We start from the raw sequence: 14,209 nt of genomic DNA on the forward strand, positions 1-14,209 counted from the left end.
ACTCTTATGTTTGTTTGTTTAATCATTTGTGCAGATCTCTTTTTGTCCCTGAACAGTGAAGCAACTTGGCTGAGCCTGAAACAAAAGAAGTGGCAGCTCTAGAGCCTGTGTGGAGCTGGGCTGGATGGTTTACAGGGTGCCAATGGTTGCTGTTCTTTGGTACTTCCACACTTCTATTTTCTGTCTGGGATATGGGCAGACAATCTCCAATCTTTATTCATGCCAACAGCTGTAACCCTCAGAGCCCATGTAGCATATCTGCTCTGTGAATGGCACAGGTCAGTGGGGTAAAGAGGGAGTGAATAGAAAAGAACTTTGGATCTCTCAGCATATGAGAAACAGAGAGGCTGAGTTTGGGGTTACACCTTCCTTCTTTATCTTTTGCCTGAAAAGGCAGAGAACATGGAGGTATTCCACAGTCTCATGCCATTTTCTAAATCTAAATTCAGGTATGACAAGCCTGACACTCTAAACATGCCAAGGAAACTCATCCTGGCAGGGTTTAGTTTAAGAATTTTTGCCACTGATGAATTCAGCATCAGACTTTTGCTGTGTCTTAATGGTGCAACCTAAGGGGAACGTTCCCTAGCTTTTAAAAAAAATTTCCAAATGAAAATGCTTATTTCAATAGTTTTTATGTGTAGGAGTTGAAAAAAGTGTCAAGCCCTTGGGAGAGTTTAGCACTAGGTCTAGCATGAGCTGCATCCGTCTGCATTCAGCAGTGCCTGAGTAAATTGCAGATCTCTTCCTGCATCCATGCCCTGGTTGGAGCAGGACATAGGTGTATATATACATTTTTCTTTCGCTTTTCTTGGTGGTAAAGTAGCTTGTTTCTGTCTGAAGTTTCTTCCCGTTAGCCTCAGTCTTCACAGGAAAAAATACTGGTCCTGCCTTTATGTCATAGTCCCAGCAGGACTCTTAAAACTTCTTATATTGTGTCCTGACAACAAAATAAAATGCTGAACTGTTTGGAGGAAATCATTGCTGCAGGCAGTTGTAATTAACTGGAAGCTTTTCCTTTCTGGGAGCATATATTTAATTTCTTAGACTGGGAATAATAAGCAATTAGTGCAGTGGAGGACCAGGCACTTCACCTGCACATCTGAGGAGGCTGAGAGTAAATACTGAGGATGGGTAAATACTGTAATGTAAATAAAGTGGTTGTGGATGGCTTTCTATAGCATCTTTTGTAATGATTTAGATGCTTTTTTAAAACTTCTATAGTTGCAAAGGGCTTCTGCTTTCTCAAAATAATATATATTCCCCTGTGGATGAATTAGTGATGTCTGGAATTCCTGAGCAGAAGGCATTGGGGTTTGGGATTTTGGGCTGGGTTTTTTTGTGATTTTTGTTTGGGTTTTTTATTTTAATTTTGAAAAAAGCAGTGTCAGGAAACTTGTATGTTGTAAAAGTTTCTGTTCATCAGTATTGCTACTGTTCAAAAACAGAACTCTGTTTAGGATTAGATCCCTAGAGAAAAATGATCTTTGTGATTGAATTTATGCAACTCTCCTGTTGCTCTGTGTGTGCTACTTGAAAGTTTCTCATTTCAGAAAGTGATCATAGTTTTTGCTGAATCCCATGCTGAAGCAGCTTAGGTGAGTGAGGACAGAAGTGGTGTGTGACTGGGAAGGGAGCCCTGAAATAGCTGTGAAAATGTTAATACTGCTGCGAGACCTCCTTTGTGTGATCAGCTTCAAGGCGAAGGAGCTGAACTGCAAGTAGGTTTGATGGACTGTTTGTTTATTTGGGAATTATTATTATTTGTGTCTGCTCTGTTTGGTGGTTTATTTCTCTGCTTTTCAAGTATTTTGGTGTTTCCTCCACCTGTGGCAGCTGCAAGTGTGCAGGACACGTCCACAGAGCTGTGCCTCAGGTCAAACTCTCCAGCTGGGAGAGAAAAGGAGCACCACCACATCCCTGGGTGGAGAGAGCCAGCAGGAGAGAGGCGTTTCACTTGGTCCCATAGGATGAATTCAATAGCTGATGCACAAAAGGTTTGTCCCGTTGGCTGTTGTTCAGGTGCTCAGGACAGGTCAGAGCTCCTGCAGTGTGAGGGGTAAGGTGTGTGCAAGGACCAGGAGTGTGTTTACAGCCAGAGCTGGATAAACCTCTCCTCCTCCAAGTTCCTCTTAATCCCTGCTGGGTCTCAGGCAGCAGTGCTTCAGTAATACTTGTTTTCTTTTCTTCTTCTCCCCTTCCACCCCCTCCTCATGTGAAATTTGATCGCTGAGGCCTGCTCTTCTGCTTTGGCAGATTTTTCAGCTCTTGCATGGAAGAAATTAACCACTTAGTTACTGCCAGGACTAAACGCTGTTTCCTGGTCCCTGTGGCTCTTCCTGTGGACGTGCTCAGAGTTACCCAAGGTAGCTCACGATGTTATCAGCTCCGAGCTCCCCTTTTTAACCTCTTCTTTTTACTTTGTTTCTTCATCTTAATTTCCTTGCCTTTGCATTTAAAAGAAACACGGAAATGCTCCCACTCAAGGTCTGAGTCAGTGTTTGGCAAAGAAGCTTCTCTGAAATTTATTTGCTGATACTTTCCAAGCATGTATCTCTTCTGATTGCGTCCTGGCTGTCTGTGAGCCTTCTTCTCCCTGGTCTGGCAGAAAACGCTGAACTTCAGTAGGATCCCTAAACTGATGTGACTCTACCTATCACACGGAAACTCCCAGTCCCTGCTCTCTCTTTCACAACCTTAATAAACTGTCCAGACAATGAAAGTTCAGTCATTATAGTCAGTAGGAATTTGTGTGATTTTTTTTTATTTTTGTCTTTAAAGTAAGTTGCTATTTTTTTTCAGATCTGAAAAGTGCAAGAGGCTTCTTTCTTTCTCTTTGCCTGCAGATGTTTCAGAAAGCATTTAATGGAAGAGGCCCAAAACTTTTTCAGTGATTTGTGATGAGCCCCTTTGGATTTGAGTTTAACCTTGCAGGCTTCAAATGCTCATACCCCAGGCAATTCTCTGTGGAGCTCAAAGCCCATCCTGTGTTTTTAGAATGTAGTGAAGACAGATCACCATTGCAGGAGTTTTGTAGTACCCTCTGACTTGTTACTACCTTAAAAAACAAGGATTCTGCCCTGTTGCTTGAAAGGAATTTGAAGTAGTTGCACATCCCATCTCTGAAATCCCACCACTTCCAGCCGCCTCCTTCACTCATGAAAATTGCAAATAGCAAACATCTGTTAAATCAAGGAGAAAACCCAACAACTGCACATGCTTTATTGCAAAATCCTTTGCTTTTCCGTTGATGTGTACAGTGGACTTGTTGTAACCTGGATTTTCTCTTTTTTTTTCTTGAAGTTTCTTGCTATGAGAGTGGAACTTGCTAAGTCCAAGTGCTAGAAGTGTTAATATCTCACTGTCTGTGCAGATTCCTTGCTGTGCTCTTGCAGGGCCATTCACGCTGTGCTGGATGGTGGGTGAAGGAAGGAAAACACTCTTTGCCCTCAGGTGTTAACCTGTCTTTGTTCAATCCATGTGTAGGTATTTTTATTTTATTTACAATGATGCCTGTTGTAGAATGGTCAGAGTAGTAGCAAGAGGCTTTTTTTTTTAACATGCTGTTTTAACTAGCTGTTGTAAACATGTCAACTGGATTTTGAGAAGAGCTTAAAAAGCAAGGTAGAGTTTCCTGGAGAAACAGGCAAAGGTTTCTATGTAAAAAGTTGGAAGAAGAGAGACACTGGCAGCACTGGTGTAATAGTTCCAAGGTAGGGCAGTGCTGGAGAAAGTTGGAGTGGTCTTACATACATCTCTGAAGGCACAAAGGTTCATCTGGGCACAGTGGTAAAACCACTGTTTATCTGGGTGTGCCTTCTTAATGCCAGTGGTATTATGGATTGCTAATGCTCACCAAATAAGTGGTAGTTGGAGATCCCTCAGTATCTTGGGCTTTCTCCTAAGGTGTGTGAACACACTTGGAAAGTTTACTAGGCTGATGTAGTCATTCTGTGTGCAAACACCACTGAGGACACTTCTCACCCTCTGCCCGTTATGTGTCAGGTATTACAAATGAATCCCCAACATAATCACCTTTTTGTGTAGTGCTGTCACTGCCAAGTAAGCAAACCTTGGAGTATCCTGGAAGACTTGTTTTCACATGTCCTTTGGAGTAGTTACTAGGTGTCTGAACAATTACTTGAGACTGAGAGCTGATTGGCTCAAGAGACAGTTGTTTAAAGCTGAGGTGGCTTCTAACAGGTTTGGGTGTGGGATGTGCACTCACCTCTCACCCTACCAGTCTTGGACCTACCTTCTGCCACACTTTGGCAGCAAGAATTTCTCTACCATAGCGAAGCTTTCATGATTCCATGTGCTTGACTCACTGAAGTTGTTGTTTTCATTGCAAACAGCTTTACAAGACTCCACCAGACAGTGGTTTTGTGTTGCACGTGCCGAGAAGGTAGAGTTTGGTGTCCAGGATTATAAAGCTGCTAGTCTTCTTGATCTAATAGACACCAGTGTCTTCCCAAGGGTTTGGCACTTTGTGTCTAAGAGTGGATGGAGGTGTTTAATGATGGAGGATATGAAAATCCAAAGGAAAACTGGTGTCTGTCAGGCAAAGCTGGACCAGCCCCCAGGAAGACAGGCAATCCTGCATTTGCTGTCAGATCAAAGCCCAGCTTTGTTACAGCTGCATCTCTAGCACATGCTGTGGTCATTCGTGGATTTCAGCATAGTGTTCTTTGATCATTTTCGTATACACATATATTTCTAATCAGTTAATTGTGTTAGAATGAGTTATTCCTCTGTGTGAAAGATGTCAACAGAAGAGAGCTGGGTGGCATGGCAGTGCTCTGTGGCATGGGCAACTGTCCTCAAGACAGTAACCTATGAATGCCTCAAATCGTGTAATCTTACCACTTACTAAGAAAAATACTTTTCACAAAATGATGTGATTCTGCATTTCATTGCTCCATACATCTGGAGACACAAAGTGCTGACAACTGACACTGAACTAGCCTTTATCACCTGTGGGGAAATTCTCAACTGCATTTATAGAAGAGAAGGATAAGGCACAGGTAACTCATAACTGAGCAAGAATCTGCTCTTTTTCTGCCACACTCCTTTACTCTTTAGCTTTAACCACTACTTTGTGCTGCTTCTGTTTCAAGGAACTTTCTCCATCCCAAATCAGCTGAACGTGCCTATCAAAAAATGCCCAGAGTTTGGGACTTCAACTTCTGTTATCTTTCCATGTTTCAGAAGAGGATTTTAAACCAAAATTAAGCTCTGCTTTTAAATGGGTGAAGAGCACTCAAGCTGGTTTTAATGGTATCGCAACAAAATTCACTCCAGCTGCTAACACGTGGGATCATGCCAAAACTCACTTTCTGTTCATGCAGTCCAGTCCTTTCGCTGCTGCTGTCATGTGTGTGATCATTCTCTTTTGGAAAAAAAAATCTCTTTTCAAATTCTGGGTAGCTTTGAGAAAGCAAAGAATAAATATCTGTCTGCTAGAAGCAGCTCAAACACAAAGGCCATTGGCTAAATAGGTTTATGCTCTTGTAGGAGCATGAACAATAAAGGCTAATGGATACTGGATTGCATTAACGAGAGCAGAGCCAGCAGGTCGAGGGAAGTGATTATTTCCCTCTTTTTGGCGCTTGTGAAGCCACATCTGGAGCACAGTGTCCAGCTCCCTCCTTCCCCCGGAGCAGATGCTGGAGGGAACCTGGTGTGGGGGCTGGAGCAGGCAGTGCCCCCCAGGGCTGAGGGAGCTGCCTTGGCCTGGTTTAGAAGAAGAGGGGATGGAAGGGGTCCCAGTGCTCTCATAACCACCCAACTGGTGCCTGGAGAGGCTCTTCCCAAAGGTGCACAGCAAAAGGAAGTGAAGCAGTATGACTTGCAACAAGGTGAAGCTGAGTAGATGTGAGAGGATATAAAGGGTTTCACACTGCTGAGCAGACTCAGTTAAAGTTTAGCTGCAAAAAGCCTGGAACAATTTGATCTAGAGTGATAGCCACACTCTGAGCAGGAGCTGGAACTGAAGACCTTCTGAGCCTGATTCCAACCAAATTGTTTTGCTATTTGGTAACAGAGTGCCCGAGTTGAAGGTTGCATTAGTCCGGAAGTCTCCACATGTTTCCTGCCTGATTTTGTTATAAAACGTGTAAATGCCAAAAAAACATGAAAGGGATGAATAGCTGGCAGCCCTAAGAGTGACACAGGCTGTGTGACACTACCGGTTTGGCATTCATTTCTGTATCACCCCTTAATCTCATGGCATTGAGGAAAGGCAGAGGGTGTTTGCTCAAAGTATTTACAGCCTAGTTTGCCATGACACAAAAGAGGAAACATTGAAGGATGATGTTTGTAGCACAGGGACCACACAAGTGTGTCTGCCTGGAAGCATAAAGGGAATTAATTTGTTTATCTACAGAGGAAGTTATCCCAGGATAGCTCTTTGTGTTTACCTCCCCCAGTGGATGTGTTTCTCCTACAGCGAGGTTCTTCTGCAAGTGGGTTAATTTAATTTGAGATGAGGCATTCTTTGTCGGGAATAAGAACCCCAGGAGTTCATCAGGAATGTAATCCGCATTAATTCTGCTGGAGCTCATTGTATTAGCTTTAATTGTAATGGCTGGGTGGTGCTCATGGGGGGCAGCCTTTGTATTGCCAGGGAATGCTAGGGGGATTCCACATCCCTACAGCTGCAGGAGAAGTGGGATAGGGATAGGGATGCTCCTCACATGGTGAAGAAGTTGTTCACAAGACACTTGGTCTGCTCTTAAAACATCATTTCATCCCAGTTCCCTAAACGTGACACAGGGCTGGAGCACGCGAGGATTGAGCTCCTCCTGTGATTTACATAACCTTTCTCCTCCATCTCTTTTTTTTTTTTTTCTTTCTCTTTCCTTTTTAGCTCTCCCCCAGTGAAGTTCCACACAAGTTCTCTACTGGGCAGGCAGGCAATAAGTAGATATGTGCTGGTTTCTCTTGAAACTCTAGTGCTTCCATGAATTAGAAATCCTCCTCCAGTTGTAGAGAGAGGACAGGAGAGTATGGGGAGAAGTGTATTTTTGTCTTCTCAAAGCCTGTGGAGGTGGTGGGGATGGGATCTAGAGCCTCATCTCTTTGCTGGACTTTCTGAATTGTGGAGATGTTGAAGTTCTCTCGCAGTTTATTGGTGTATTAAATGGGAATATCCACATTGATGTTTTATGAGAAAAGCATGAAAGCACTTTAAACATTGCTCTGTCCTTACTGTGATTATTTCTCTGCGAAAAATATGACATTTGGTATTTAAAAAAACCCCCAACAAAATGCTACTATTGCATTTCAGTGCAGGTTGAGAGATCAAGGATTTTTTTCCAAGCTGTCTTTCATGTGTACACCCCATGGATCAGAAGGCTGAGGCAAAGTAATGCTGTAAAATAATGTTTAAAGAGTCTGAGCAATGTTTGCTGTTTCGGAGGCAAGTCCTCAGATGCTGGAAGCATGCAGAGTTTCCCCTCAAGTATTCAATGTTTGAAAACGTTGGAGGGCAAAAGAGCACAAGCTAGTCAGTAACCTTGCCAAAATAAACTGTCAGATGTGAAGGCAACTTTTCAGGGACAAAAACGAAGATTTGCTGCTTTGTTGACTCTGTGTGTGACACACCAAGTGCTCCACACGTTGCTGTGTGGTTTGTGCTGGGATCAGCTTCCCAGGCCGTTTTCCCCAGCCTCTCTGTTTTGCACCCTGGTGAACTCTACAACTTTGAGTACCTCTTGCTCCAGGCAACAAAAGCACCCCAAGGTTTGAGAAATGAAAGGGGATTTTTGAGTGGAAAAATGCAGTTGTATACACACCCGATTTGCTCTCTCCTTTAGAGAGATACACACTCATTTGGAGTACATATAACAAAAGCAATGGTTACTTTCCAAAGGAGACACACAATAGTGCTAGAAAGTAACCTATAAAAAAAGCCAAACCAGAGAGCACTAGTTAACTTGTAGCTTTGAGAAAACTGCATGGGAAGGGCACAGTTTGCAGGGGAAATAGAATAGTAGGTGGTGGGAGAGTGAAGACTGTTTGCCCCTTGTGCAGAATCCTGCGCGTGTAACTGCATCAGCTGAAACCTGCATCCCTCTCTGCCTGTTACTAGCACAGAGATGCTGAGACAGAATCCCCGCGAAGCAGCTCCAGCTCCTCTGCCGTTTTGGCGTTGAGTTACAAACGGGCATCGCTCTCGGGTTGTTTCTCCGTGTTCGAGCAGTGCAACGAAGACTTTTCTTTGGCGGAGCCGAGCCGCGCACGGAGCTCCCACGCTGCAGCGACCTTGGCTCATCCTTCCCCAGCCGAGCTGGGCTCTCCCGGGCGGGGAAACCTGTTGGTTTTCCCCCTGGCCTCGCGGGCAGAGGCAGGAGGAGGGTTAAGGAGTGGGGGCGTTGCTGCTGCCTGATGTCACGGGGCCCTTTGTTGGCGGCGGAGCGCAGCGCGCAGCGCCCGGCGATATGCCCTGCCGGCCCCGCTGACTGCCCAACTTGGTTGGCTTTGCTTTTTTTTCTCCGTCTTACTTCTTTTCCGTTTTTTTTTCCTCCCCCCTCCCTTCCTCTCTCCCGCCAAAAGAGTTGGGAAGGAGGGAAGATGGCTGGAGTTAACTCCCCGGGAGAGGCGATGCGGGGCCCCTGGATTTTCCGCCTCTCGGGCTCGCCCTTGTAATGCTTTTCGGAGCGCTGGATTTTGTAGACTTTTCCCTGGATGCTTTGTTTTAGGCTTTCCCTGGATGCTTTGTTTTAGACTTTTCCTGGAGGTTTTGTTTTAGACTTCTGGATTTATTTTATTTTTAGACTTTTACGGGATCTTTTGAGAGTTTGGTTTTGGGTTTTTTTTTTTTTTTTTTGGGGTGTTTTTTTTACTTTTACCGGATAACTCCACGGTGCGAGAAGAAGCTGAAGGAGGGGGGGAGGGAAACCAAACAGCCGAAGCCAAACTCTAACAAATGAAAATGTTGGAGATTTGCTTGAAATTGGTGGGTTGCAAATCGAAGAAGGGGCTTTCCTCCTCCTCCAGCTGCTACCTGGAAGGTGAGTACCCAAAGGGGATGGGGTTGGGTCGTGTTCCCAGGGGGCACATCCTGACCATGCCACCATCCCAGGCATGAGTTTTATCCCTCGCTTGCAAGTTGGGGTCAGGTTTAGGGGCACATTTGGTCCTGGCCAGGTTCAGGCTGCACTTTTGTGCCCGGGGGTGAGCAGTGTACTCGGGTCCAGTCTCCAGGTGCCTTTCATTAGGCGCAGTATACAGAGGGAGCTCAGCTCTACCATTTATGGTTGTAAAATGTCAAGTGATCTTATTGCTGGGGCCATAAACAAATCTGTATCTTCAGGCCTCAGCTTGATTTATTTATTTCTTTTTGTTTTTTTTTCCTTGGGGAAGATCTCCCTTATTTTGGACGTGAGAGGAGAATGGTAAAGCTTAACTCTCAAGAAGAAAATTTAGATGAGTCCATCACTCAAATATTTCCAGCATGCGTTAATGCATAATGCCTTAGTTCATTTTGGTTATCCCCCTCTAAGTTTGCTCTCCACAGGCATTCATTTAACGGAGTTTTCTTGCATATTTGCTTTTAAAAAGTGATTTTTGAGTCACACCCATGGTTACTTGCAGACAATGAGATGTTAAACATATGGACTCAACTAGTCCAGATTAAGAGCCTGGGCAACAGAGGCACCATGCTGGGCGGGGGGACTCTGGGCTGAGGTCTTGCTTGGCGTGACCTCAAGCAAGATCTTCACCCTGACGTGGTTTCACACCCTGCTGTGGAGCAGTGTTAGGATCCCCCAGTGCAGCCCCGGCCCTTTCTCTGCGCTAACGGGGCTGTGTCCATCCCACCAGGGCTGTCTGGGCTCCTTCAACTCTTTTGTGTTGCTGGATGTTGCTTCAGTAAAAATAATCTGCATGCCAGGGGGGACTGTGCTAACTCATCAAATCAGAGGCACGAAAGGCAGCAGCTGATTTCCCGGGGCCTATAGCAAGTCGCTGTTGCTCAACTCTCAAATATTCAGTGCAGAAATGGTCCTTGGAAATTCATAGGTTAGGAATCTCAAAATCTACAAATGGCTGCTCATGGTAAACTGACTTGAAAAAGTTTTGGATCGAGAGTCTGTATTTGTTAGATGCATTTAGTGGCTCGGAAGACTTTTCTGTTCTCTAAAATCAAAGAACAGTTTCCAAAGGGCTTTTTGATGTTTGTTTAAAGTTTCAGAAACAGAACAGTGCGCAGATGCATATGAGTAATTTTGATCTCTTTATGAGACTGAATTCTTCTATGATCTTTTAGGTCTGTAAAATCTCTGTCCTGTCCTCTGCTTCTGGTATTGCTCAGGCTGTGTGTTGAGGAGCCCCAAGCTGTGCTGGGCCTCCTCTCCGTGCCGTTGGATCTTTCAACACAGCCCTGGGAGAACAGGCAGAGCATCTGGGGCCTCTCTACCCTGAAGAAATGAATGCTAAAGGATGATGTTACAAGGGTGTTACCCTGACTGTTTTTGCAAGTTTTCTCTTTTGTGTGATTTACAACCACTCCCCCCTCCCCAATTTGCAATGCAGTTGCATAATAGGATTAGAGCATAGTTTGACTTGGCTGTATAGGCAGGGTGAGTTAAGAACATGATCATTGACACAATAAATATCGTAGTATTTCTACCTTCTGCTTTCCTGAGACTGTGGTTGCATATTTATTTTTCAGGATGGGATGTGAAATGAGCATTGGAACAACTTTTAAACAATCTTCTCTCAAAGTAGCTCAGCCTCACTTCTCAGTTTAGCACAGGGCAAACCTGAAGCCAACGTTCAAGTGGCATGTAAAGGTGAACCAGTCTGGCAACTGCAGACATAATGTGACAGGACATAGGCAGCACAGGACCCCCCATCATCCACTGGAGAGCTCTTGGAGAGCAGGGTGAGAAGTAAGAATCTATACTCATCTGGGGAAGAAAAGGTAGTTGTTAAAAAGTATAGTTTTCTGTTGTTCCTTTCTAAAGCTGAAGGTCACCACGTGGTATTCCTGAACAGCTTTCTTGTTAAAATTACCATGAGGTTGAAAGTGCTGTTGAGGACTGTTCCAAAAGAGTGGTGGTGCCTTGCCCCAAACCCCTGAACTCTGAGGGCACACGTGAAAACCATCTGCTTGTATTGCCCTTAAGAAGGTAACAGGTTTTTACATAGGGATTTGTTAATTTTGATAGAAACTGCCTTAAGCTTGGCAGATCATGAAAAAGGGACAGTTTTGTGTCAAGGGTCAGAAACTTGGAATCATTGCTCCTAGATCCCTGTGAACAGCCTGTGATGGCCAATCCATTCCCAAGCACATCCCACAGCCTCAGCGAAGCTTCAGAAGGGATTAAGGAGATGATGGTGGTGTCATTGGAGGATTTAACTCTGCTCTTGTTATCTGAGTTGTGTGGAAAGCTGAAAGTTTCTTTACTAGAGTAGTTTAGGAAACCTTAAACATAACTGCTTGAGGGATGAAAGGTCCAGTAGGTGCTTGGCAAACCAGTTGCAGCCTGGAGGACAGCTGAAATTTTTTCCTAATTCAATTTCTAATTTTGTTTTGCATGTGTTAACAAAAACACAGCAGTGATTGCTGGATGGGATGTAACAAAATCAAGTCTGTTTGTTGTGTTTATAAACACACTTTTTGAGAATCCTGTACGGAGTCTGGGTTTGGTGTAAGGCAGATTTGGTGTCAGGCACATGTGGAGGGTGTACATGTCTTTTGACCAAGTAATCAGAAGTGTGGTTTTCTTTTCATGGTGGTCCCTTCTGAAAGGCTTTTCCGCTCTGTTAGTTGGCAGGAATGAGGGTTGTTTGTGGATCCTCTTTGTGGTGGTGTGGAGGCCTGGCAGGTGCTGCTGTGCATGGGCAGGCTGTTCTGCTCCCTAAAAAAAACTGAGATATTTTCTTAACTTGTTCAAAAATACGTTAAAACTGCTTCTGATGATGACTGAGATTTCATGTTGATGTTTGAGCTGGGCACTTTTTTGCCCTCATTTCTATTCCCAGTAGTAAATATTATTTTAAAATGTGACAGATCTGAATTTCTGTCATCTGCTTTCTCCTTTCTGCCTTTGCCAAACTGAATAATTCCTCACCCACTTCACACCAAGAAAGGGTAAGGAGTAGAAGGGGAAGAGGCACAGCGAGTACTGCTGCCAATCTGATCAGGAAAACAGAACGTGTCCATGTCCCAAATAGGGGCTAAAATAGTCTTGCTGCCTTTTTGGGCTTGGCTCTACCACTGAAAGTCAGAAGCCTTGTTTAAAACCTGCCAGTGTTCTCTGTGAAGTTTATAAACCATTTTGGGGACACTAGTGAGGTCCTTTTGTTTTCTAACTGAAATGATTCCTGTCCCACCAGCTGTCACACTGCCTCTCTCTCTCTCTTTTATTTATTTATTTTGGTTAGCGTGTCTTGTTACAGCTAGAGGAGACAACCCTGGGGAGGAGCTGCAGCCTGTAGCCATTGCCTTGTTCCTGGAGAGGGTTTTGGTGTAATGCTTTTGGGAACGTATTGAACCAGACCCAAATCAGCAATGCAGAGACTCTTTTTGAACTGGTCACATTGGGATTGTCAGGGAGGGCTTTGGTCACCCTGTTAGGAAGAGCAAATGCATTAAGCTGCCACTGCTGCTTCCCAGGGAAGGGCCTTCTGTTTGTTTCCTCTCTTCCTTGGCTATTTTCTGCTCCTCACCTCTTGGCCTCTCATCTCCCATCACTCGATAGAGTTCTTGCTGTTAAATAAGTTTCAGGCTTTGTAATGGCTTGTGAGTTATGTGCTTGTTCCAGTGGTTCCAGCCTGTCCCATCCTGATTAAAAACCTGGCTGATGGTGCTTGTTGCAATTTCCCGTGGGATGTGGTGAGGAAAGGGTTATCATTTCATAGGAAAAGCTGTAAGTGTCTTCAGAGCTAAAACTGGTCATCCACAGACCTGTTAGTCCTTCCCTGAGGAGTCTGTGGGGCTGCTTAGTAAGCCAGGGGAATATAACAGTAAATCTCAATGATTCTTGCTTGGTGCTTTCCCTCCTCAGGGCTCAGAGTCAGACATGCTTCACTGCTTCTGCTCCCTTAGTAAGGAAACCTAAACAAAAACTGTAAAGGTGAAGCTGTCAAAAATACTGAAATGTCATTGAAGTTCACTTGGATCTAGTTACTCTTTGCCCTTCCTCTCCCAGAGGTTATTGTTTGAGGTCAGGCAGCAGCTTAGTATCAGATTTGGGAATAAAATCCAAATTTCTGCCATACCCTATATTCTGCTCCATCCATCTACAACTGTGATTAGCTGACTGGAGAAAAATGATGTTTGCCATGTCACTAAGGGGTTATAAATGGAATAAACTCAGTGAATGAGCCTGTTTTTCACCTACATGCCTGTTTAAGAGTGAACTTTCAAAAAAAAAACCCAACAAAACAACCCACAACCAAACCAACCAACCAAAAAAACAATAACAGATGTTGTGTTTGATGATGACAGAATCATCTCTTGGAGGAACGGGAGATGCTACATCACCAGGGGTGTTTAGTGTTAGGCAATGTCAAGCACTGCAGTTGGCTTTGAGGGCCTGTTCAAGCACAGACAATGCAGCAGGAGCCACGGGTGCCTTTATTCCTCTGTGTTGGCATTCAGCAGACTTGGTGTTGAGTGTTTGGAGTGCTGGAGGTTCCTGCTGGCCATGTGGGAGGGAGCACAGCCTGCCTGCAGCAGGAGGGAGAGGAAATAGGGCAGCACAGCTGTGGAGACTGGCCCAGCACAGGGGAGTGGGGTTCAGAGAGGCTGGACCAGTTTCTGCTCTCCATGTCTGTATAGAAACACACTTGATGTAAAAAGTGGTCATTGTCCTCATGCTGGTTGTGAGAACATGGACTGAACAAATACCAGCCAAGAGCAGAAGTGCCAGTGATAGCCTTTGGGGCATAAGGTTCTGTGGCCTGGGCTGTACTGTGGGTGACTGCAGAGGCTGAGCCCGATCTTGCTAAAGGGATCAGTCTGAAATAAAACATGAATCTTTCCTTCTTTTTGGAAAGATATGGTTTACAGATTGTTATTTTAAAATCTGTATTCCATCAGGCACAGGGAATCTGTGAGGGCCACTGAGGAAGTACTGGAAGAGAGAGGCAGCTGATCCATCCTGTGTGCTCAGAGTCAGGAACATTTGGATGCATGAAATCTGCATTGCTATTCTGCCATTTGTCGTAATCCCATCCGGGGGAAAAGCAGAGTAGG

General features: G+C 44.6%; 1 protein-coding gene across 5 annotated transcripts in view; it reads left to right on the forward strand.

Annotated features, from left to right (window-relative positions):
• Window positions 1-14,209, forward strand: part of ABL1 (ABL proto-oncogene 1, non-receptor tyrosine kinase) — a 77,380-nt gene that overhangs the window by 36,947 nt on the left and 26,224 nt on the right. The window contains exon 1 of one of the 5 annotated variants that reach the window (XM_009083543.1): window positions 8,930-9,014. The exons of 3 other annotated variants lie outside the window; for them this stretch is intronic. In XM_009083543.1, the coding sequence (XP_009081791.1) occupies window positions 8,930-9,014 (85 nt within the window). Of the gene's footprint in view, window positions 1-8,929; window positions 9,015-14,209 lie in introns of those variants that run through there. One more of the 5 variants, XM_009083546.1, reaches the window with a different exon arrangement.

Source organism: Acanthisitta chloris, unplaced genomic scaffold, assembly GCF_000695815.1.
Source record: "Acanthisitta chloris isolate BGI_N310 unplaced genomic scaffold, ASM69581v1 scaffold16221, whole genome shotgun sequence".
Classification (NCBI taxonomy): Eukaryota; Metazoa; Chordata; class Aves; order Passeriformes; family Acanthisittidae; genus Acanthisitta; species Acanthisitta chloris.